Source organism: Vulpes lagopus, chromosome 20 (genome assembly GCF_018345385.1).
Source record: "Vulpes lagopus strain Blue_001 chromosome 20, ASM1834538v1, whole genome shotgun sequence".
NCBI lineage: Eukaryota > Metazoa > Chordata > Mammalia > Carnivora > Canidae > Vulpes > Vulpes lagopus.
The window spans coordinates 8,003,445-8,029,446 of NC_054843.1; the positions used below are offsets into that span (position 1 = coordinate 8,003,445).

General features: G+C 46.5%; 1 protein-coding gene and 1 long non-coding RNA gene across 10 annotated transcripts in view; one reads left to right on the plus strand and one right to left on the minus strand.

Moving 5' to 3' along the window:
* The first annotated feature begins 7,619 nt into the window (after positions 1-7,619).
* Positions 7,620-26,002, plus strand: part of HLCS (holocarboxylase synthetase) — a 221,895-nt gene continuing 203,512 nt past the window's right edge. For 2 of the 8 annotated variants that reach the window (XM_041734792.1, XM_041734793.1), the window contains exon 1: positions 22,721-22,991. In XM_041734792.1, the coding sequence (XP_041590726.1) occupies positions 22,797-22,991 (195 nt within the window). In that variant the 5' untranslated portion in view covers positions 22,721-22,796. Of the gene's footprint in view, positions 7,846-7,867; positions 8,232-8,439; positions 8,600-14,185; positions 14,256-18,390; positions 18,477-22,720; positions 22,992-26,002 lie in introns of those variants that run through there. The other 6 variants (XM_041734796.1, XM_041734794.1, XM_041734795.1 and 3 more) reach the window with 6 other exon arrangements.
* On the minus strand, positions 13,080-22,959 carry LOC121479303. Of its 2 annotated transcripts, XR_005984714.1 has the most exons (3): positions 22,824-22,959; positions 21,149-21,260; positions 13,080-13,924 (listed from the first exon to the last, which is right to left on the minus strand). It is a non-coding gene; the product is annotated as an uncharacterized LOC121479303 (long non-coding RNA). The 2 variants fall into 2 exon arrangements; XR_005984713.1 differs by lacking the exon at positions 22,824-22,959 and having other exon boundaries at positions 21,149-21,549.

The following is a 26,002-nucleotide window of genomic DNA, read 5'->3' on the forward strand; positions in this document are numbered from 1 at the left end:
TATTATTTACCTTTTGACCCAGCAGTTTCACATCTAGAAACTCACCCTGGAGAAACATCTACACCAACATCACCCACAGAAAGTACATATATATATGTACAAAGTTACCTATTGCAGCATTACTTGCAAAGACAACATTCTGGAGACAATTTTAGTGCCAATGCATAGACAAGGGCTTGAACAAACTGGCACATGCACACAATGAAGTACTATGCAGTTGTTAGAATGAGAAAGATCTCCATGAACTGATACGGAGTGATTTCTAGGATATACTGGTGAAAAAAGTCAAATACAAGAAAGTACATGTACTACTTTTTGTGTAAAATAAGGGGAAATAAAATATTCGTGTATCTGCTTATTTTTGCTAAAAAAGAACACTTATGAAGAATCAACCAGAAACTAATTAATTGGTTACTTACAATGGATGAGTGGGAATGGGGAGAAACTCTTAAGGAATGACATGTATCTAAGCTTTTTTTTTTTTTTTTGGTAGTTTTGACTTTTATTTATTTTTTTAAAAGATTTTATTTATTCACTAGGGAGAGAGCACAAGCAGGGTGAGCAGCAGAGGGAGAGGGAGAAGCAGATTCCCTGCTGAGCAGGGATCCCTGTGTGGAGCTGGATCCCAGGGCCCTGGGACTATGACCCGAGCCAAAGGCAGCTGCTCAACCAACTGAGCCACCCGGGTGCCCCCGCTTTGACTTCTAGAAATGTGAATGTTTTTAATATTCAAAAAGTAAAATGAACAAAGATGGGAGAAGAGAAAACTAAAATTGAACGCAAACAAGTGAACAAATGAACTAAGTGGGTTAGTAAATTAACTGCAGGAGAGGAAGTAAACCCGAATTGCTTTTGACCACAAATCTTTGTATACCTTCTGTGTGTAAACAAGCACACAAAACTACACAGGAATTTGAACTTCACTTAGTTGGCAGTGGTCTGGTGTAGCAATTATGAAAATATGTCCTGTGTATTGTAGGATTTGGTAGATCGATAAGTGTAATACTTTGGGGAGCCAGGATTCTCACTGGAAGTAGGGTGTCACGAACATGGAGGAAGGAATGGCAAGGAAGAGCTCTGTGGATTGGAATCTATTTCCTAGATCTCCCTGCTGAAAAAGCTGGGGGAACAGGGCCACTCCAAGAGCCATGAGCACTCCTTGCATCCCTATCTTGGTTTCTAAACACCATTGTCCACTAATCTTAGAGTAATGGCTCATTCTGGGAGGGGCAGGGAAAGATGCCACGGAGCCAGGATAGTCAGAGACAACAATACGAAGAAAGACTCAGAGTCTCACTGAATTTCAATCTGGAGGACGGGGGGACCAAGAACACTCGGATCCCAAGGCTTTGTCTCATCCAATTGTTACTTTATTTTATTTTAGATTTTATTTATTCATGAGAGACACACAGAGAGGCAGAGACATAGGCAGAGGGAGAAGCAGGCTTCCTCTGGGGAGCCCAGTGCGGGACTCGATCCCAGGACCCCAGGATCACGACCTGAGCCAAAGGCAATAGCTCAACCGCTGAGCCACCTGGGAGGCCTGCATCCAGCTTTTATGAAGAGAGCTAGCAGATAACAATCATGAATCTACTTTTTTAGCTATAGGAATGATAAACTTTGGGAAACAAAGCAAAACATGTTTTCTTCAAAGGGTAAAAGAATTGTCCTGCGGGATCCCTGGGTGGCGCAGCGGTTTGGCGCCTGCCTTTGGCCCAGGGCGCGATCCTGGAGCCCCGGGATCGAATCCCACATCGGGCTCCCGGTGCATGGAGCCTGCTTCTCCCTCTGCCTGTGTCTCTGCCTCTCTCTCTCTCTCACTGTGTGCCTATCATAAATAAATAAAAATTAAAAAAAATATATTAAAAAAAAAAAAAAGAATTGTCCTGCACAATACTTTGCAGTCGTGCCATATGACGTGCAAGGAGGTTATTAATTCAAGGAGGTGGAGCGGAAAAGCTCTATCTGGAGAACAAAGTGGTCAAGAGTCAGTGTACCAGCTCAGGACCTCATGTATCCCCAGTGTGCTGAGGACAACGAGATTCAGTTCTCAGATAAATTCCACAGCTGTTACCCACAGAAAGATCCACAGGAGCAGCTTGTGGTGCCAATTGAAAGCAAGGAGGTGCTCAAAGAATGATGGAGACAGGTCAGGGGCAGCCTGACAGGGCTTTCAATGGCCAATTTGTTTTTTTTTTTAATTTTTTTTTTTATTATTTATGTATTATAGTCACAGAGAGAGAGAGAGAGAGGCAGAGACACAGGCAGAGGGAGAAGCAGGCTCCATGCACCGGGAGCCCGATGTGGGATTCGATCCCGGGTCTCCAGGATCGCGCCCTGGGCCAAAGGCAGGCGCCAAACCGCTGCGCCACCCAGGGATCCCTCAATGGCCAATTTGGAACAATTTCTTAAAAAATATTTTATTTATGTATTCATGAGAGACACACAGAGAGAGACAGAGACATAGGCAGAGGGAGAAGCAGGCTCCATGCAAGGAGCCTGATGTGGGACTCGATTTCAGGACCCTGGGATCATGCCCTGAGCCAAAGCCAAGATGTTCAACCACTGAGCCACCCGGGCATCCCTAAATTTGAAGCACTTAGAAAACCGAATGAATAATGACAGCAGTGAATTACAACATTGGAACAAAAAAGGATCCATGAGTCCACAATGATATGAAAAAATAATCTTACAAACACATAAATAGAGGTAAAAGGAATAGCTCTTCTTTACAGTAGAGCACCAACTAATAAATGCTGAAGGAACAGCTGAGTTGGAAAAGTAACTGTATTGCAACTATTATAGCAATAAGTGACTCAAGCAGGAATCATTAATGGATGCTAACCCCTGGGTAAAAGCTAGTTGGGGAATATTACACAGTCCCACTCCACAGGAACCTTTATAGTGGAAAACTTGGGAGGCGGGTATCACCTTAACCATGATCAAAGTCAGTGTTATCAGTAAAGGTGACCTGACATCATGTGCCAAAAATGCATCACTTGATTGGGTCCTGAGGAAACGGATAAACTCAGATTGAAGGATAATAATACAGGCCTGACTCTCAATGTCAAAGCCACAAAAGACAAAAAGACTAAGGAACTGTCCAGATTAAAGGGGAATAAAGAGGCATGACAACTGCAGGAAATGTGTGACTTTGGAAAAGATGATATTGGGCAGCCCTGGTGGCACAGCGGTTTAGCGCCGCCTGCAGTCCAGGGCGTGATCCTGGAGACCCTGGATCGAGTCCCACGTCGGGCTCCCTGCATGGAGCCTGCTTCTCCCTCTGCCTGTGTCTCTGCCTCTCTCTCTCTGTGTCTCTATGAATAAATAAATAAAATCTTTAAAAAAAAAAAAGGAAAAGATGTTATTGCCGTAAAGGATGTTATGGGGACAACTGGCAAAGTGTGACCATGTACTGAACCTGAGTTATTGGCACATCGGATCAGTGTTAGAATTTCTGAATTTGAACATTGCAAGGTGGTTACATAAGAGGACCTTCTTGTTCTTAGAAAATTCACCCTGAAATAATTGAGGGTGAACAGTCATGATTTCTGCAACTTAATCTCCACAGTGGTTCAGGGAAGAAGAAAAGTCTGTGTGGCACCTTGTACCACTTAGTGGATACATCCCAGGGTGCATAATATGTTTCCTACTGTGGAAGGTTTACAGTTTTGCAATTAAGGGGCACCTGACTGGTGCAGTCGATAGAGCATCCCACTCTTGATCTGGGGTCGTGAGTTGAGCCCCATGTTGTGTGTAGGGATTGCTTTAAAGTAATCATTTTAAGGGACACCTGGGTGGTTGAGCATATACCTTCAGCTCAGATTGTGATTCTGGGGTCCTGGGATTGAGTCCCACATCAGGCTCTCCGTAGGGAGCCTGCTTCTTCCTCTGCCTGTGTCTCTGCCTCTCTCTCTGTGTCTCTCATGAAGAAATAAATAAAATCTTTTAAAAATTAATAATAATAATTTTTAAAAATAAAATTTTGCCAATTAAACACTCATAAGCAATGTTGCTAACGATATCTTTATGACTATAATTTCTTCTTTCATTACTGTTTTTAGAATAAATGCCCACACAACTGTGAATCCCAAATCAAAGAGTGTACATGTTTTTATGGCCTTGAAGAAGCATAGTAGTTCGAGATGCCAAGAGTGGCTGATTTAAATAGAAGGCTGTAGGTAACAGGGGAGGTGACGGCATAGAGCTACAAATAGCAGGAGATTCTTTCAGAAAGCAGCTGCTCGAGCTCTTGGGCACAGGACTCTTGTATCACTAGGAAAACCTCCCAGACCAAGCTCACAGCAGATTTTGTAGGCTAGTAACACCCCTGCTGTTGTCCCACATGCCATGCATCGACTCCAAGCCACCATGGCCTAAATTTAGATTTTGGGCAATAAGGGATTTGTGATTAGCCAGCTCGTAGCCTCTAGAGGATTCTCTGAAGAACCACAATGTGAAGTTTTGTGTTCAAGAACTTCACAAATGGGGGCATATGGGTGGCTCAGTGGTTGAGCGTCTGCCTTTGACTGAGGTGGTGATCCCAGGGTCTGGGATCGAGTCCCACATCAGGCTCTCTGCAGGAAGCCTGCTTCTCCCTCTGCCGATGTCTCTGCCTCTCTCTGTGTGTCTCTCATGAATAAATAAAATCTCAAACAAAACAAAACAAAACAAAAATCTCAAAACAAGACAAAACAAACCCAAACCCAAAAAACTCTGGTAATGGGAAGTACATTGGTCTAACTACTGGGGAGAACAGTTTGGCATTATCTTTGAGAACTGAATATTATTAGTTCAGCCCAGTAATCCCTCTGCTAGGTCCATACCTGGAGAAGTGTTTGCCCACGGGCTCCAGGAATAAGTAAGGGTGTGTGCAGAGTAGGGCTGCTGTTACAGCAAACAAACTGGAAATAACTCAGCGTCCATCAGCTGGACCAGGGCTAAACAAATGATGTTGTAGCCATGTGATGGAATATTATATAGCCATGAAAGTGCATATAAAGTGCAGCTCTGCAAAATTATATGTGTAAATCTTAGAAGCATTGCATGGAAAAGTGCAAGGCTCAGAAGTATGGTTATTTTTTTTTAAAGATTTTATTTATTTATTCATGAGAGGTACAGGGAGAGAGAGAGAGAGGCAGAGACATAGGCAGAGAGAGAAGCAGGCCCTATGCAGGGAGCCTGATGTGGGACTTGATCCTGGGACTCCAAGATCATGACCAGGGCCGAAGGCAGGCCCTAAACCGCTGAGCCACCCAGGGATCCCAGAAGTGTAGTTATTGAATAATATTTTTAAAAGCTAAAAGAAAACAATGTCCTGTGTAGGGATATATTCATTTTCATTCATGTATTTTTTAGGGGAACCTGAGTGGTTCATTTGGTTAAGCGTCTGCCTTAGGCTCAGGTCATGATTGCAGGGTCCTGGGATCGAGCCCCACACCCAGCTCTCTGCTTGGTGGGGAGCCTGCCTCTCCCTCTGCCTGCTGCTCTGCTTGTGCTCTCTCTCTCTCTGTCAAATAAATAAATAAAATCTTCGTTTTTTAAAGATTTTTTTTTAAGCAAGGGAGTGGTAAATGGAATATTGAGGATGAGAGTCATGAGTATGGGATGGGAAAGATAACAAGTATAGAGGTACTGGCAATAGTCTAGGGTTTTTTTTTGTGTGTGTGCATTGTAAATCTCCTTCCTAGGTGAATAAATGCAAATGGCCAGTTAAACATTGAAAGAAAAAATGTTTTTCCAGTATTTCAAAAGGAAAGAAAAACTACTCTTAATTAAAAAAAATTTTTTTTAGATTTTATTTATTTATTTGGGAGAGAGAATGAGCATAAGCAGGGGGAGAGGGAGAAGAAGGCTCCCCTCCAAGCAGGGAGCCAGATGTGGGGCTAGATCTCAGGACTCTGGGATCATGATCTGAGGCGAAGGCAGATGCTTAACCCATTGAGCCACCCAGGTGCCCCGAAAAACCAGTCTTTTAGAGAAAGATACCATTTTTCATCAATCAAAGTAGTAAAGAATTATTTTTTGAGAGGGGGAGGGGCAAAGGGAGAGGGGAAGAAAGAGAATCTTAAGCAGGCTCCCCGCCCAGCACGGAGCCAGACTCAGGGCTCAATCTCGCCCTGAGATCATGACCTGAGTCGAAATTAAGAGTGAGATGATTCATCTACTGAGCCACCCAGACACCCCTAAAAGTAGTAAAGATTTTTTTTTAAAGGCTATGTTAAAATAGCCCTTAGTCCTCTACTAGGAGATAAAATGAAGTTTGGCCTTAGGTTCCCATTGTCTTAGGCTTATATCCTTTGAACCCTGTAATTTCACTTAAAAGGACGCAGTAGGAATATATAAAGGACGCAGTAGGAATATATCCCCGAGAATTACCAAAAAGGTGGGAAAAAGTTTTGTATAGGACCATTTTCCTCAGCATTGTGTGAGCAGTCACTTGGGGGAGAAAATAATCCAACAATAGAAGAGTGGTTAACAGATCTCGGGAACACTCAAACATGGAATAGTTTGCAGCTGTCAGCAACTGTGTTCTTGAAGACAGAACCTGGTCACCTCTGAATTCTCCTGTTTTTACTAGAAACCTCAGCAGTGACGGGAATTCTCAACTTGAGGTTTTCTGTGACCTGGAGGCCATCCGTAGCCACTTAACTGGGAGTCAGACTCTATTTCTTTTCCCAGATGTTTAGTCTTTGCATTTATCTCATTTTGGTGGTGTTGGGGCGGGGGCGGGGGGGAGCAGTATTCCTAATAGTCACCATGGGTCATTCTAGGTCTTACCACAGAATAATGAATTTCCTATTCCCTAAAACACAGATGGGGATGGCTCAGGTTCTTGCTTGACACTGCTGTGCTGAGAGAGAGAAGGCTTCAGGGTTCAGATGGCAAAATTAGGACCACATATAATCAAGGTAGTAATGGAAATCTAGTAAGTGCCCCTAGTAAAGGAACAGTAAATCCAGATGTCAGATACTCTTGCGGTGAAAGAAGCAGTTGGCACCTAGCATTGGGACAAGAAATCCAGTGAATAAGCAATTTTTAAAAATTTACTTTTTAAAGTATTTATTTATTTAAAAAAGATTTTTATATACCTATTCATGAGAGATACAGAGAGAGAGGCAGAGACACAGGCAGAGGGAGGAGCAGGCTTCACGCAGGGAGCCCGATGTGGGACTCAATCCCGGGTCTCCAGGATTACACCCTGGGCTGAAGGCAGGTGGTAAACCTCTGAGCCACCCAGGGATCCCCTATTTATTTATTTTTAAAGGTTTTATTTATTTATTCATGAGAGACACAGAGAGAGAGAGAGAGAGGCAGAGACACAGGCAGAGGGAGAAGCAGCAGGCTCCATGCAGGGAGCCCCATGTGGGACCTGATGCCAGGTGTCCAGGAGCACACCCTGGGCCTAAGGCAGCGCTAAACAGCTGAGCCACCCGGGCAGCCCTATTTTTTATTTATTTAAGAGAGACAGAGAGAGAGACACACACACACACACACACACAGAGATAGCGAGAGAGTAGCCCCAAGGAGAGGGAGAAGCTGGCTCCCCGCTGGGCAGGGAGCCGAATGCAGGGGGATCCCAGGACCCTGAGCTCATGACCTGAGCCCAAGGCAGATGCCTAACTGACCCAGGCACCCAAGCGCCCCTGAATAAGCACCTCCTTCACCAAACACCCTATCAAGAGCGGTCCCCTGTGGCTACTCCTCATTTTGCAAAACCTTCAGCCACCTTCAGTTCACTAAGTGCCTGGAATAAAGGCAGAACCTGCCCTTGCCCCAGGCGAGTTCCCAGCCTCAGAGAGAAGGCAGGCAGGCAGGCACGGGGTTCAAGCAAGGACAAGGTGGGTGAGTGTTGTTGCTGGACGGGGCGGGGGTCCGGGATCCGGGGGCTCACCTGGCCTAGGGGTCCAGCGAGACCTCCCTGAAGAGGTGACATCTGGAGGTTTAAACCCAAGGGCAAAACCCAAGGGCAGGTAGGAGAGGCGGTGTTCTGGGCGCCGGGGAAGGGTGCTTGGCTCGAGCCAGGAACCCCGCCAGCGTGGCCGGAGTGGTCAGGACTGGGGTCGTGCTGCGGCCGTGGGTTCCCTACCTGGCCTTTGCCACAGTCTGTTTCCGATGCCCCCGCTGCCACCTGCCGTGTCCTTGGCTGGGACGCCCCTGCCGGGCGGCAGGTGCGGGCAGGTAGCGGGGCCCCGGGCTTGGGCGACAGGTGTGCGCGGCGCCCCGGCCAGGTAAGGCGCCCAGGTAAGGCGCCCAGGTAAGGCGCCCGGCAGCGGCGTCCACGTCCCCTGGGGTGGGGTGGGGGCTCCCCGAGTACCGACCGGTTCTTCCGCTTTAGATCGCGCTGTTATTCCCCTGGGGGGGGGGGGGCTATTTATAGAAAAGACTTGTTAGATCACCTCCTGCTCTTCTGCTTTTTTTTTTTTTTCCTTATTCAAGATGCCTGACTGGGGGCTGGAGGCGACCGTCCTTCCAGGGCTGAAGTCGTGTTGGAAGCGGGCTGCTTAGAGCAGTTCCAGTTCAGCTGCGTCATCCGCTCTTGGCTCCTCCTGGAAACGGCCCTTTCTCGACTTAGGATTCACCAGCATTTGTAAACAGGGTACGTGCTCGCCCCGTGGTCACCGAGTTGCTGCTTCCTTTTCCAAAGTCTGAGTTTCTCCTTTTATCCCACCAGGTTTACTGTTATTTTATTGTAAGCTGCATGCAGTGCTTTTGAGGTTAAGAAGTGGGGTTTGCATAAACTTTTTTTTTTAAGATTTTATTTATTCATGAGAGAGAGAAAGAGAGAGAGGCAGAGACAGAAGCAGAGGGAGAAGCAGGCTCCATGCAGGGAGCCCAATGTGGGACTGGATCCCGGGACTCCAGGATCATGCCCTGGGCCAAAGGCAGGCACTAAACCACTGAGCCACCCAGGGATCCCCATAAACTCATTTTTAAAAAGGATTTTTATTTATTCATGAGAGACACAGAGAGGCAGAGACAAAGGCAGAGGGAGAAGCTAGACCTCCTGCGGGGATTCCGTTGTGGGACTCGATCCCAGGACCCCAGATCACTACCTGATCCAGGGTGAAAGGCAGACACTCAACTGCTGAGCCACCCAGGCGTCCCTGCATAAACTGATTTATTTTTTTGTTTAGCTACATTATAGGGTTTATTTATTTATTTATTTATTTATTTATTTATTTATTTATTCAAGTAGGCTCATGCCCATCAAGGAACCCATCCATCAGAACCGGAGATCAAGACCCTGAGATCAATACCTGAACTGAGATCAAGTCACACGCTTTACCAGCTGAGCCACCCAGGCGCCCCTATACGATACTTTTTTAATTGAAGTGTAGTTGACGATGTTTTAGGTGTGACACCTAGTGATTCTACTACTGTATGCATTATGCTACGTTCTCCACAAGTATAGCGTTTAAAAAACATGTTTGCATTTGAAAAAAAAATCACAGGTTGACATGCAAAAAGTAAGGGACACTGACAAGGGGCATGGCAGCTTTTCTGGACCCCTTCCTGGCATCTTGATGCTGGTGCCTCTATAAAGACACTGGTTCAGGGTGTGCCTGGGGGGCTCAGTTGATGAAGCATCTGCCTTCCGTTCAGGTCATGATCCCAGGGTCCTCCGATAGAGCATTGCATCCGGCTCCCTGCTCAATGAGGAGTCTGCTTCACCCTCTACCTCTGCTGCTCCCCCTGCTTGTGCTCTCTCTCTCTCTTTCTCTGTCAAATAAATAAATTAATACATAATAACAATAATAATAATAATAATAATAAAACAAAACCCAGACAACACAAGTTCAGTGAAAACAAGAAACAAAGCCATGCTGGCTTGGGAATGTAAGGGCTGCATGTAATGCTCCCATTTCTCCCCGATTCTTTTCACCAAAGTTTGCTTGCCAGACCCATGAAGTTTCCAGAGCAAAAGATGCTTTATAAGATGCTTTTCCATGCCTGAGAAAGGCAACTTGATCTACTTGAAAGGAGCTCTGCTTTGGGTAGACTGCAGCCCAATTCCTGTGCTGTTAGAAGGAGGTAATCCTACTCACCCTTAAGAGTTAGGAGGATGAAATGAAAGCGTCTTGCCCTTCTAGTCCCTTCCTGTTGACTCGTCCAGGTGGGCTATTCCTGGATCGGATCATCGCTACTCGGCCCTGTGTGCCCACCTCATTCTTAATCCTCAGCCAGCATCATGAGGCCTCTGTTCTCCGGTAGAACCGTGGGACAAAGGCATCTGCCTACGGTCACATGGTCACTGTACCTGTCTGCATTTTTGCCCCTGGGGGGAGTCGGGGGTCTGGGGCAACATCTGAACCCAGAGAGCGGCCTCTGTTGCTTTGCCATGCAAACTGCAGCTCACAGGCTCAGCTCTGGGCTGCTAAGGGGATGCCCTGTGAATGCTGTCTTCATCTTGATTGTAGAAGTTTTAGTCAATTTCCACAGTCATTCATGTAACCTTTTTTTTTTTTTAAAAAAAAAGTTTATTTATTTATTTGTTTATTCATTCATTCATTCATTCATTCATTCATTCATTCATGAGAGACAGAGGGGCAGGACATAGGCAGAGGGAGAAGCAGGCCCTCTGTGGACTTAAGACTGGGTCCTGGGACTCTGGGATCATGTCCTGAGCCAAGGGCAGATGCTCAACCACTGAGCCACCCGGGTGCCCCATTCATTTAACCTTTTTAACCAGTCTTTTAAAAGGGAGACCCTTTTTGTTCAGGAAATAAGGAGAACAGGTACTGGAGATGAGTGGCACTCACCTGTTTGCAGTTCAGTATCTGATCTATTGTGGTGGCTTAGACTTTTGAGCCTGCTGAGTGGTGTGTGTTTGTTTAATCTTCTGGAAGCTTATGGTACTAATCGCCCCCAACTGGAGGTCCTGTTTGATGGGCAGGAAACTATTCACAGATGGTGACTCCCTTCCCCCAACCAGGAATGATTTTTATATGCCTGGGACGGAAAGGATCACTCCCCTCTGTCAGATGAAGATAAATTTGCTTTCAGTGGAGGAAATTTTGTGAGCACTTCGCTCTCTAGTGGTTGACTAGGCAAAAGATTTAATAGTTCTAACCTCATCTTGCAAATTGAGGTATGAGCCAGTTTGGTTTCAAAAACTTTTATCGAGCACCCACTACGTGCTGGCACAGTGCTAAATACCAGGGTTATGAAAGTGAGTAAGACATCACTGCAATCAAGTCCTTGTAAAGTGAATCATGTTGTAAATGTATTGGGATCCCAGAATTTTAGAGGTCGAAGATGATCTGGTTTGTGTCACTCCTTCTTTTTTAAACAGTTGAAAACTGGGACCCAGAGAGATGAAGACCATATGGCTACTTAGGGGACAGACAAAGAAATTCAGGAGAGGGTCATCCCCTAATTTTTATGACTTTTTATTTTGAAATAATTTTAGACTTTCAAGAGTTGCAAAAATAGTACAGAATTCTTTGCCCAGTTTTCTCCAGTGTTAACATTTTACACAACCATGGATTTGTCAAAACTAGTACATCAACTAAGCCTCAGACTTCAGATTTCACTAGTTTTTCCACCAGGTCCACTTAGTTTCAGGATCCAATCCAGGATACCACATAGCATTTATTATTATTATTTGAGTTATTTATTTATTTATTCATGAGAGACACAGAGAGACAGAGATATAGGCAGAGGGAGAAGCAGGCTCCCTGCAGAGAGCCTGATGTGGGACTTGATCCCCAGACCTGGGATCATGACCTGAGCCGAAGGCAGACACTCAACCACTGAGCCACCCAGGAGTCCCTAGCATTTATTATTATCATTATTATTACTTTTTATCATTATTACTTTTTAGATTTTTTAAAAATATAACACTTAGACTGTAGTTTTTAACTTTGGATTTTCCTATAGTTGAGGTTCTTTAAGATGTTATCGAGGGGCACCTGCTTCTCCCTCTGCCTGTCTCTGCCTCTCTCTCTATCATGAATAAATACATAAATAACATCTTTTTAAAAAAAAGATGTTATCAAATCAGTGACATTCAGCAGTTGTGTAGAAACCATATCCTAAGCCTTTTTCGGGTTTTGGAGTAGGCTGTTTCCAGGGCCAGCTGTTTGCTGGGAGGATCTTGATGAAATCTCACCTACAGCTTTTTGGATGTGTCCAAGGTCTGGACCATCCCAGCCTGTCTGATCTGGATACAAAAGGCTGCTCTCAGGGCTGGCGGTGCCACAGCCTAAACCTTCTGCCAATGTTTCCTCTTGGATCTAGAGACTCATTTCTATTTATTATTGTTGTGGATAGAACTTTCTCTGCTCTCAGGTGCCTGGTTCATATGGTGAAGGACTTTGGAGTCAGAAAGACAAATTTAGCCTCCAGTTTCCCCACCATTGTGATACCTGGGCAAGTCTCTCAGCTGTTCCTCTGCAAGATGGGGACCACAGCCACCCTGCAGAGTTGAGAGGTCTAAATATAAGAATATACATAGTGATCAGCATAGTGCATGGTGTGCTGATGTGCAATGAATAAAGAAGTGGATGGATGGCGGGGCACCTGGGTGGCTCAGCGGTTGAGCATCTGCTTTTGGCTCAAGGCTTGATTCTGGGGTCTTCTGCCTATGTCTCTGTGTCTCTCATGAATAAATAAATAAAATCTTAAAAAAAAAAAAGGATGGATGGCACTAGGGCAAGACTAGGCTGGCTGGGTACAATGGAAAGTCTTGAATGCCAGGTAAGACACTGAACTCACTGGAGGCAGGGGTGGACACTGAAGGGTTTGAGTAGGGGAGTGACGAGGTCAGAGTTGACTTTGGAAAGTTACAAGGTGGAGATGTACTGGGTTACAGAGCTGCGGGAAGCAGGAAGCACTCTGGGAATCATCAGGGGCTATCATGTTAGTGTCAGTGAGAGCAGAATGGGTATTTGGACTGGGCGAGGGGTGGGGTAGGAAGACGAACCTCTCAAGAGACAGTGTGGAGATGCCATTCACTGATATAGAGGCTGTGGGGTGAAGGTGGGACTCCAAGATGACTCCATTGTAGGTCCATACGAAAAGAAGGCTGAGGTCATTAACTGTAGCTAGAGAAATCAGGACAAAGAGGACATTTGTGGAGAAAAAAATACAGTGTGTTTTATTCGTGTTGCTCTTGAGACACCAACAGAATGTTCAAGTAGCTATGCAGAAGCAATGGCTGTGGTCCTGGCTAGTTACACATCATGCCCAAAGGGGTGGCCACTGAAACCCAGAGAGCAAACAGGACCACCCCAGAAGAAAATGTTCGTGAGGCCAGAAGCTGGGGGCAAAGTCTCCCTCTAGACCATTTTTTCCCAGAAATGGTCAGAGACAAGAGGAGGGCCTACTGAGAACTAGGATATATCAGTTTGTCCTTGCTGCCGTATCGCTTCTCGGCCTTTTGGCTAAGATCATGTGTCCTCGCTGCCGTAACATGGTACCACAGACTGGGCAGTTTGAACAGCCCAAATCTGTCCCCACAGTCTGGAGGCTAGAAGTCCCAGATCGGAGTACTGGCAAGTTGGTTTCTTCTGAAGATTTCCTCCTTTTGTCTTCACGTGGTCTTCCCTTTATGTGGATCTGTGTCCTGATCTCTTAGAAGGACACCAGTTCTCCTGGATCAGGGCCCACCCATAGGACTCATTTTTACCTTAATCACCATTTGAAAGGCTCATCTCCAAATACAATCATATTTTGTGGTACTGGGGATTAGAATTTCAACATTAGAATTTGGGTGGGGGGACACAGTTCAGCCTGTAACATAGAAACAGAAACGGCTAATGACCTTGTGGTCCTGAGGTTCAAGAGCCTACCTGAAAGGGGTCATCATGTCTGTCTGGAAAAACATTCAGGACCCATCATTTTGTGGAGCATTTTCCTTTCTCCAACTGCTGACATGTAGTTCTGGCTTATCGAGAGAAACGGATTTCTTCCTCCTGTTCTGCAGATGGGCCACACACACACAATTACATCTATTTATTTATAGATATGCTTCTGGAGAGAAGAGAGACAGACATGGAGAGAGGTGGGGAAGGGTCCTGCTGTGGGTATTCAGCATCCCCGTCCAGGCTACAAGGCCTCCCCCCGCCCCTTTTTTTAATATTTTATATGTTTATTCATGAGAGATCCAGAAGAGAGGGGCAGAGACACGGGCAGAGGGAGAAGCAGGCTCCCCAGGAGAGCCCGATGCGGGACTCGATCCCAGGACCCTGGGATCACTGCCTGAGCCGAAAGCAGACACTCCTCCACTGAGCCACCCAGGTGAGCCACCTGTAAGTCCTTCCTAAATTAAATTTCCTTTTTATGTACTTCAGTTGTCTAACAATTTGTATAAATCTAGCAAATTAATAAGCTTATCAGTATGCAAACCTGATGTCTTAGATGTTTCAATACTGTTTAAAAACTTAGTAAGATTACAAGGTAAGAGTAACCCATTTCAAATCAGATTTAGAAGGGTGTGCCTAAAATCGCCATATTCTTTAATACGTTTAAGGCATATCAATACCACATACACATGGATTCCTTATTAATCCAGAAATATTAATAATCTGTGGTTTTGTTTCTTCTAAGCCTGTCTATATTTGACTCAAAATTTTATTGGATTAGCAGATGGATATATTTTTAAGAAAACAGTTACTGTCCCAATTAATGGAGTCATTGATCATCAAAGAGTTTTGCTGGTTATTTCCGGAGTCTTTAGGAGACATCAAATCCTATCTGCTGTGGTCATACCAATGATTCTTTTTAATTTTTTAAAGATTTTTATTTATTCATGAGAGACACACAGGCAGAGAGACATAGACAGAGGGAGAAGTGGGTTCCCCACAGGGAGCCCAATGTGGGACTCATCCCCAGACCTGGGATCATGCCCTGAGCCCAAGGCAGCCGCTCAACCACCTAAAACATCTTGTACTGTTGTATTTTTAGGACTATCCCACTCTTCAGGAGTCTTAGAACGAGATGTGACTGAAATCTGGCTCTCTCTGCTTTGTCATCACAGCTTCCAGGGTCTTTGTATATGATTCTCACTTGGCTCAGAAATAACCTTCTAAGGGAAGAATTTATTTATTTTATTTATTAATGAGAGACACACAGAGAGGGGCAGAGACACAGGCAGAAGGAGAAGCAAGCCCCATACAGGGACCCCGGGATCATGCCCTGAGCCAAAGTCAGATGCTCAACTGCTGAGCCACCCAGGCGTTCCAGGACGAATTTACAATTTACTAATATTCATCAATAGGATAAATAAATCCTCTCTCTCTGTGTGTCTCTCATGAATAAATAAAATCTTAAAAAAAGTAGGATGAGTCCGTAATACAAACATAATCAAATAACAAGGCTCAATAGTGTGTTATAGTTGACATTCTTTTAGAATACTTAAACTTTTATTGTGGCTCATGATGAGCTCATGGCTCTTCATAAATTTAATGCATTTCAATTTGATACTCAAATTGCCCTAATTTGGCTAGCAGGGGGGCGGCCCTTTGGGTTAGCTCCTGTATCCTTCTGACACCACCCTGTTTTTCTTTGAAGCTTACCTTCTCTCTGGCATGAAGTGTCTTGGCCTATCAGGTATTCCCTAACACCTGCACCAGCCATTTCTCCAAGGATCTCTGTTTTTTTTTTTTTTTTTTTTAATGTCAAAAATAGCAGGCATACAGGATCTGAGCACTCCGGTGCCTTTAAGGGTAAAATTGCTCTGAGGCCATATTTGTGAACAAAACTGGAAGAGATTTCTTTTTCTCTTAAAGCCATGAGTTTGCTATTTTCAATAGTTTGAGGTGTTCTGACTTAAAGTTCTTTTGATCTTTTGATTTTATCTCCTTTTCTCTTTTATAAAGTTGCTTTTTGCTTCATTTAAGTCTGATTGCTCTAAGACAATGTATTAATACGAGTATTAAAGCTCATACTGAATCATATACTGAATAGATATCAAGACTTTCTGTACAGTTCCTTTGGTTCTTAGTATTCTAGGAAGGATGTTTAGTAATTCATAATCCCCCCCCCCACCTCTCTCTTTTAAGCTTTTAAGTAGGCTCTATGCCCAACATGGGGCTTGAACTCCTGGCCTGGAGATCAAGAGTCCCATGCTCCACCAACTGAGCCAGCCAGGTACCCCAGTAATTCATAATCTCTTGCTTAGTGTGGCTCTTTACATATTCATGTGATGGAGAGTTTTGTTCCACTGTTTTCATCCTGCTTTCAGCTGAAGGGTGCTGGTATTCTAATAGCTAACAGTTTCAAGAATTTAAGAATTTAGCAAGCGATCCCCAGCCCCTCCAGATAGTGAAGGAGTGGGGAGGACAGCCCATCTTGCCATTCTACTTTGAAATCAGCTCAATCTACAACATTCTTTTTAAGTTTCATTTCCTTATCACTGCATCCATGTACTGTCACTTAAAACATAGTTCTAAGATACATGTGTGTGTGTGATCTCCAGCAAATTAACTGGTTCAGCCTATTATTTAATTACAGATAATATTAGAATCAATACACTTTACACAGTTGGTAAATAAATCCAATCTTATAACTTAGATCTTCTTTTAAAATATATGTAGCATTCTTTTATCAACTTAGTATGTTACATATTGTTATATGAAGATTTATAATGAATAAATTCAAATGGTTTTCCCAGTTAGCATTATCTTGACCTACTTACTACCAGTCAATATGTTTGTTTTTACTGTAGGGAGACAGCTTTATTTTGGCATACCATGTAAGTAAGAAATAATGACACATTAAATATAGGCTCTTAAGGTTTTAGTATTTATTTTTAATTTTTTAAAAAGATTTTATTTTTATTTATTCATGAGAGATACAGAGAGAGAGGCAGAGACACAGGCAGAGGGAGAAGCAGGCTCTATGCAGGAAGCCCGATGTGGGACTCGATCCCAGGACTCCAGGATCACGACCTGAGCCCAAATCAGATGCTCAACCACTGAGCCTGCATTCTTTTAGAATACTTAAACTTTTATTGTGGCTCATGATGAGCTAGGTGTCCTAATATTTATTTGGACAGGTGTCCAGGTGTCCCTAATATTTATTTTTTAAAAAATATTTTATTTATTTTATCAAGTAGGGGGAGGGGCAGAGGGAGAGGAAGAAGCAGACTCCCTGTTGAGCAGGGAGCCAGATGCAAGACTCCATCCCCGAAGCCTCTCAGACACCCCTTAATTACAAACTGTGCAGAACTTAGAGTCCTTTTGATAAATGTAAAACTTCCAAAGGCAGTATTACTAGAAAACTAAAGTTTATATAAATAAGATGCAATTGAAATAATAAATTCTCAGCTTCCTTATATAATTAGTTATAAGGAATAATTTATGGAAATGCACAAGGCATTTAATACAAAATTTTCCTATTTGGAATGAATGTTCTTAAAAATTGGGATTCCAGGGTAGCTCGGGTGGCTCAGCTGTTTAGCACTGCCTTTGGCCCAGGATGTGATCCTGGGGACCTGGGATCAAGTCCCGAGTCGGGTTCCCTACAGGGAGTCCGCTTCTCCCTCTGCTTGTGTCTCTGCCTTTCTCTGTGGGTCTCTCATGAATAAATACAATCTTAAAAAAAAAATTGGGATTCCAGAATTGATTTTCGACCAAGGTGAGGTGGTGGTGGGTTTGATCCCTACCTTCATGGGGCCTGGCATTTGCTAATCAGTAAGATTTAAAATGACAACTTTTTTCACCCCCTCAGGCCCTGATCACAGCCCAAGCCTCAAATTTATTGTTTTGGTGGCAGCTTGTTTCTATCGGTCCACACTGAATATTTTTTGCATTTAAACCAATAATGAAAAGGATTAATGGCTTAAAAGTTTAATTTACTTAACGGTGAACTGCATATGGATAGTCTCCCTGAACTTTCTGGCTAATAAACACACATACTAATAAACACACACACACCATAGAGATTCAGACAAAGAAAAGCTCTTCATGCTACAGCCTTTATCAACAAAAACCTCATGATTTCAATTAAATTTGTATTTAAATCATTTTTATGGAGGATATTTTTTCAAACAGATGGTCATTTTTGAGACCCTGAGATCTCTCAATATCATTTGTTTTCAGCACTCCAACACTGATGTGGAGGGAATAAGTTCTTTTATATAAAGCAGAGACTATGTGATTCATTTGCTAGACGTGAACTGTTTACAGTTAGAGATTTTTAAAATTCAGCATCTACTAAATGCTTCCAACTAGCCTGGGATCGCTTCACAAACTGTCCTACTCAGCTCGGGCCATTTGACTGCATTCAGAATGCTTTCCAGATGCAGACAGAACTACTACTGTCAGCAGGATAGGCTTCCCCTGGGGAGGAAGTTATCTATTTAATTGGGGTGGGGGTGCAGGACAGCTCCTCTGGGTGATACTCTTGGTTAACACTGCCTTTTCCCCAAATTATCATTTCCAGGGTATTCTAGAGACTTTGAGTCAGCTTTTCTGGTAGAAAGGCAGGCATGGTGACGAGTTACTGAGTTGGTGTTCAGCCTCTGGCAGGTGAGTGCTACAATTCCTTTCTGTAGTGATATTCTTATAAACGACAGCCTTGCTTTTAAATTCCTAGTCTGTGGTCTATTCCTAGTCTGTTCTCCACAATAATTTGGAATAATCTGCTCAAGAGTCCAGAGCAATTCAAATCTAGGGAGTGACAGAGGTGGATTTCAATAGTGTTGCTCAAATTTTAATGTTTGTGGATCTTGTGGGGATTTTGTGAAAGCACAGATGGTGCTTCCATGGGTCTGGGGTGGAGTCTGGGGCTCTGCATTTCTAGTGAGCTCCCAGGTGATGCCAGTGCTGCTGGTCCAGGCACTACACTAGGTGTCAATCAGATATGCACACAGTGAGACCCCCTGATGTCTTATTTTTGCACCCTTCCCCTTTTCCTTTGCTGTCTGGGGATGATGAAGCCAAGCTCCAGCCTTGAGCTGTTATCCTTATTTTACGAGGGATCATAAACAGAGCCTGCCATTTGCCTGTTTAACTTCTCTGACTCCTCTGCCTTCCTTTGCTCCTTCCTGGGCCTGAATGGTAATGGTGCTCTTTGGTCTAAGGGCCAAGAAGGAACCTCACCGACTTCCCAGTTCACGTTTGCCCACTGTGGTCCCTATGCTTTATAATCCACAGCTGTACGTAGAATTGATCCTCACATTTCCCCATGATGTCTTCTGAGACCATGATGTCTTGAAGCATCTAAAGGCAAGCCTGGAAAGTTCTCTTCTGGCTTGTTGGACTTATGGTGTTTGGGAAGGTGGGGTTACAAAGCTCTTAAGGAACTTGGAAAATCGAGAGATGCTTGTGACCTTCAGGTGGAAGAGATGACCTCTTCATACCGAGCAGAGTGGAGAGGCTGTGTTCTTAGGGCCATAATTCAGCAAACTCCAAAAAGGCCATTTGAAGGGTTTGTCCAGTAACATATCAGGGTTTATCACTTTGCAAAGCCTTTTCACTTTCTCATTCCTAACTTGTAAGCCCTGTGTTATCCTGGAGGGGCTAAGGGCTCCCTCAGGGGGACTCATTCATATTTCTTCCTCCAGGGACACAATGACAAAACTTCAGGCCTTGTGACCATGCCAGAAACTTGCTTCCCAACTGTCACTGTCCTGCAGGGAAGGGGAAGATACAGCTTCAGCCTTGCTTATTGGTTACTGTCTTTCTTCTATTTCTGGTCCACTGTGATGCTTATCTTGTTTTTGAATCTGCTTCTTTCTTTTCAGAATTTCTCTCTCCCTCTTATTTATTTATTTTTAAAATTTTATTTATTTATTCATGAGAGACACAGAGAGAGAGGCAGAGATAGGCAGAGGTAGAAGCAGGCTCCCTACAGGAAGCCCGCTGTGGGACTTGATCCCGGAACTTGGGGGATCACGTCCTGAGCCGAAGGCAGATGCTCAACTGCTGAGCCACCCAGGCGTCCCTGGAATCTCTTTTTTAAAATCTGTTGTTGCTGTATGCACTGGGAAAAAGTTCCTATGCCTTCCAACCAAAAATCTGAAGTTGTGAAAGTGGGTTTTCTATATATATATATTTTTAAAGATTTTATTTATTTATTCATGAGCAACACAGAGAGAGAGAAAAAAAAGGGGGGGCGGGGAGAGAGAGGCAGAGACACAGGCAGGAGGAGAAGCAGGCTCCGTGCAGGAAGCCTGATATGGGATTTGATCCTGGGACTCTAGGATCACACCCTGAGCCAAAGGCAGATGCTCAATCACTGAGCCACCAAGGCATCCCCATACTGCTGTTTTAAAGCAGATGAATAGGGGCACCTGGGTGGCATAGTTGGTTAAGCGGCTGCCTTTGGCTCCGGTAGTGATCTCAAGATCTTGAGATCTTGGGATCCAGGGCCTCCTTAGGCTCCCTGCTCAGCAGGGAGTCTGCTTCTCTCTATGCCTCTGCCCCTCCCCCAGCTCATTCTTTCTCTCTCTCAAATAAATCCAATCTTAAAAAAAAAAAATAAAAGGCTGATGAATAAATGGTCAGGGCACTTTAAAAATCTACCCTTGGATTAAGTAAGATGTGGGAGTGGTGTACCGGATTGCTGCTGCAGTATTCATTCCACTTATAGCAAAGGCCAGAGTAGGAAGCAACACAGGGAAAATCTTTGCTATGTTTCAGAGTGGCTGGGGGCACTTTTTTTTTTTCCCAAACTGCCTTTTATTATTTTTTTAAAGATTTATTTTAGAGAGAGAGCATGTGTAATGAGCTTGTGGGAGATGGGCAGAGGTGGAGGGAGAGAAGAGAATCTCAAGCCGACTCCCTACTGAGTGCAGACCCAGACAGAGGGTTCAGTCCCAAGACCCTGAGATCATGACCTGAGCCAAAATCAGGAGTCGGACACTTAATTCACTGAGCTACCCAGGCACCCCGCAAAGTGGCTTTTTACATGACGTTCCATGGGAGAGATCTCTGTCACTCTCAGGAATAATTATGCTTCTCTTAGGGAGCAAGGACACTGACTCATAATTGTTAAGTTTCCCTTTTTCTTCTGGTCTTCGGATGCTCACAAATTGGTGACCCACATGTACAAGAACAGCAGGCAGCCTTTTTCGTGCGGGTCTGCCTTCAACTTTTCAGTCTTTATTTGGAGTCCAGATGTATATATAATCGTTTTTATGAATTAATGTAATCATTTTTGCAAGAAGGCCTAGAAAAATCTAATAAACCAGCCTCACCTTATTTTCCCAACTGGACTGGGTAGATGCTGTATGGTAGCTGAATCCCAGTATGGTACTGGTTAATGTACACATATCCACAGCCCCTACTTCAATCTGCCTCCCAGCTCTCCTGAGAAAGGGAGGCAAGATTTTGGCCAAATGGGCCTAACTCCATGGTCTCCAACCTATCAACCTCCTCTTTTTAATGTGTCCTTTCTCCCTTCATCATAACTCCTCCACCCCCAGTGTGGGGTTGGGGGGTAAGAGTGGACGCTAGCTCAGGACTCTCTCCTCACCCCCAACTCAGCCTCCCTCCACTATCACCCGGCCCCTCGGGGAGGCCTCTCTCCTCCCTCCATCCTCACCCCACAACCCCAAGCACAGCCTCCCTCCATCCTCAACCCCATTTTGAAAGGCCTCTCTTCTTCCTCCATCCTCACCCCCTCCAAGAGAGACATCCCTCCATCCTCACCCCCCCAGCTCAGCCTCCCTCCTCCTCCTCCCCCATCACCCCACCACGCCCCCCCCCCATCCTCCCCCCTCCCCCCCCTCCCAGCCTCTGCCAGTCGCTCCCTCCCCCATCCTCCCCCTCCCCCAGCTCACCTCCTCCCTCCCTCCTCCATCCTCCCCCTCCCCTCCCCAGCTCAGCCTCCCTCCTCCCTCCATCCTCCCCCCTCCGCCCAGCTCAGCCTCCCTCCTCCCTCCATCCTCCCCCCTCCCCCCAGCTCAGCCTCCTCCTCCCTCCCTCCCCTCCCCGCTCAGCCTCCCTCCCCCCCTCCTCCCTCCCCAGCTCAGCCTCCCTCCTCCCTCATCCTCCCCCCTCCCCAGCTCAGCCTCCCTCCCCCCCATCCTCCCCCCTCCCCCAGCTCAGCCTCCCTCCTCCCTCCATCCTCCCCCCTCCCCCAGCTCAGCCTCCCTCCTCCCTCCATCCTCCCCCCTCCCCCCAGCTCAGCCTCCCTCCTCCCTCCATCCTCCCCCCTCCGCCCAGCTCAGCTCCTCCTCCCTCTCCCCTCGCCACCACCTCCTCCCTCCACCTCCCCCTCCGCCCAGCTCAGCCTCCCTCCTCCCTCCATCCTCCCCCCTCCCCCCAGCTCAGCCTCCCTCCTCCCTCCATCCTCCCCCCTCCCCCCAGCTCAGCCTCCCTCCTCCCTCCATCCTCCCCCCTCCGCCCAGCTCAGCCTCCCTCCCTCCCTCCATCCTCCCCTCCGCCCAGCTCAGCCTCCCTCCTCCCTCCATCCTCACCCCTCCGCCCAGCTCAGCCTCCCTCCTCCCTCCATCCTCACCCCCTCCGCCCAGCTCAGCCTCCCTCCTCCCTCCATCCTCCCCCCTCCCCAGCTCAGCTCCCCTCCCTCATCCTCACCCCCCAGCTCAGCCTCCTCCTCCCCTCCCCCTCGCCAGCTCAGCCTCCCTCCTCCCTCCATCCTCACCCACAACTCCAAGCACGGCCTCCCTCCATCCTCCTCCCGCCCCCCCCCCCCCCGCGAGGCCTCCCCCTCCCTTCCTCCCTCCCCCCTCCCCTCCGCGGCCCGCGCGGCCTCACCCCTATGGCGCGGCCTCTTCCGGCCGGCGGGAGGGCGGGCGGCGCGGCGGGGCGGGGCGGGGCCGGGCGGGAGGGGCGAGCCGGTGGAGCGAGCGTCCCGGGCTGGCGCCCCGCCGCCGGCCGGCCATGCTCATCACGCTGTGCTACCTGTACCTGTGGGCGCGCTGGGGGCGCCGGCCGGCCGCGCTCGTGCGCGCCACGGTGCAGCGGCTGCGCGCCTCCCGCTGCTCCTTCACCTTCTGCGGCGCCGCGGCGCGGCCCCGGGACGCCCGCGTGTGTCTGAGCCGCGGCGGCCGCGTCTTCTGCGTCGGGGAGAGCCAGGTGGGCGGGCGCGGGGCCGGAGTGGGGGGCGGCGAGGGGGCGGGGCCTCGGCGCGCGGGGGCGGGGCCTCGGCGCGCGGGGGCGGGGCCTCGGCGGGCAGCGGCCCGGAAGCGGCCGCGGGCTCAGCGCTGCTCTCCGGGCGGTGCGGGCGGTGCGGGCTCGGGGGCCGCGGACTCGGTGTTCGGGGCTCCTCTGCGCGGACCTGCGGGGAGCAGGCGTGCGGGCGGAGCGCCCGGGGAGGCCCGCCTGGCCCCCGCCTTTCCAGGTCAGGCGGTCCGCGCTGCCCACCTGCAGCGTCCTGCGACCTCCTCTGCCCTGCGGGCTGCAGTTGGGCTGAACCTGCCTTCGCAGGAGGACGGCAGATGCTCAGCCGCTGTCGCTGATCTCCGAGGCCACAGAAACGGCCCGGTCGCTGGCGGGTTTTACTAACCAGCCCCACACATTGTCTTGGCACCTCTTTTATTTCGGTTTGCACGTAGGCTTTAATTGTTTTGACCCAATACTTGGCCGGATAGCTGCGCGCTGAGCAGGCTCTTCCCCCTGCCGGCCCTGGGGTCTGCGCAAATCCCCCTTCTGTAAAGGGGGCAACACTTCTGTGCGCTCAGCAGTTGGACGTGGACCTGACTTCAGTGCAGTTCTGCGCACATTTCCCATCACTAGCACTTCTCATTAATATTTAAGAGTGTTTGCTTTTTTAAAAAGATATTTTTTATTTATTCACGAGAGACAGAGACACAGGCAGAGGGAGAAGCAGGCTCCATGCAGGGAGCCCGACGTGGGACTCGACCCCGGGTCTCCAGGATCATGACCTGGGCCGAAGGCAGGGGCTAAACTGCTGAGCCACCCAGGGATCCCCCAAAAGTGTTTGCTTTTAATCGGTTTGTTTCCCTTTCCTCTTCCTTCTGAAAAGTTGGCTCACTTTCAGCATCGAAGTAAGATTTTCTTTGTGTGGGAAGCCGTAACACCCACGTGGGAATTAAAATCTTATCTTAGGTTTGAATACTTTGTTTATGCCTAAGTATGAAATTATACCCGGCTTCTAGCAAATCAAAAATACCCTTCCTTGTTAGTATACTATGGCACACAGAAAATGAGATGAGTAACTCTTCTAGTCCTGAGAGAGTGCTTAGTTAGTACCACCTAGATGCAGGATGGGGAGACATTCATTCCACCTGAGAGCCTAATTAATTAATTAGGGCTTAATTCTCTCAAGGAACCTGGATGGAAAGAACAAAATAAGGAAAAATTGAGAGGGTGCATTTTTCTATTGCAGTGGTTTCCAATCAGGATTCATTTACTTAAATAACCATTAAGATTTCAATTAGAGTAAACATTTTGGACATTCACCCTATGTCAGATGCTCAGATATCATCATCTCAAGGAGATGTTCCTCGTTCTTCAGACTAGAGGGGATGGAGCCGGTGCTGTGCCCACATAAACTTTATTTTTTTTTTCCACCTAAACTTTAAATCACCCTTCATATTTCCAGTTTTTATCTTTTTCTCCCTAGGAATTGGGTCTGTTTAGCTTAGCAGCTTGCCTTGGGAATAGTCACTTAGCATTTCAGTGAATGAAGGAGTGGTTAGTGGTTGTTGGGTTTTAGCGCCGATGTTTAAGGCCTGTAATTGGAAAACTTGACTTTTTGTGGTTAGCTACTGTTCATTTCAGTTGTAAAATATGGTAGGGCTACTGATTTGGTTAGCTAGGTACCTTGGCAGTCCACCTGGGCTGAAGTTAACTTTACAGAAATGAATCTTAGGTCTCCTGTTGTCTTCTTAACATCACATATTTAGACTTGGGTGCATAGAATTTGTATGTTTATATAATTGAAGCTCCCGCAGAAATTGATAACTAGAATCAAAGAGTTTATACAAACTGGAAATTTAAAGATGTTTTGTTTAATATACACACATTCCATGTTTGAGTAACGTGGACAGTCTGTTTTTTGTTAACTTAAAAAAATTTTCTTTTTAAGAATTTATTCATTTATTCATGAGAGACACACACACAGAGAGGCAGAGTCATAGGCAGAGGGAGAAGCAGGCTCCCTGCGAGGATCCTGATGTGGCACTTGATCTGGGACCCTGGGATCACGCCCTGAGCCAAAGGCAGAGGCTCAACCACTGAGCCACCCAGGCGCCCTTTGTTGTTAACTTCTGTATTGATAATTATGTTTACCCACAGAGTTTTTTCTCCCCCCATTGTTTTTTTTAAGATTTTATTTACTCCTTCATGAGAAACACAGGAGAGAGAGAGAGGCAGAGACACAGGCAGAAGGAGAAGCGACTCCACGCAGGGAGCCCCACGTGGGATTCGATCCTGGGTCTCCAGGATCACGCCCTGGACTGCAGGCGGCGCTAAACCGCTGAGCCACCTGGGCTGCCTCTCCCCCCAATTTTTATTCACTAATTTGTTCAGTAGATTTTTATCAATATTCTACTATGAGCCAGGTTACTAGGCCAGGTGGAAACGCTTTTTGATCCAGCAAGGGCAGATTTGAACTGGTAAGCAGTGGGTGGAGCCTGACCTTTTTTTTGGGGGGGGGGGGGTAGTGGTAGGGCTCATCCCTTGCAGCCTTAGATTTCAGCTTTTCTGCTCTTGATATCCCTTTATTAGTGGGTTAAAGCCTTTTCAAATTTATTTGCTACCTTTTTAGAGAGATTTCAGGAGGGAGAGCACAGATAAACGACATATCCAATCTGATAACCGATGTTGATGCTATCTATAATCCCTAGAGGAAATGGAAGACTTCTTCAGGCTCCTGTTAATAATGCACTTCTTTTACCAGCTTGCACTTCTGAGCCTCCACACCTTTAAATGTGCTTCGGAGTTGTGATTTGGAAAGCTCCTCATGCCTTAAGCAGTCAGGCATGGTGGGGGTGAGCCCAGCTTCACAATTAATGGTGGATCACAAATATCTATAGATGTTAAAGTCACAAGTCGTAGAAGGGATGCTGCAGGTGTTTAAATAGTCACAATTCGGGGATCCCTGGGTGGCTCAGTGGTTTAGC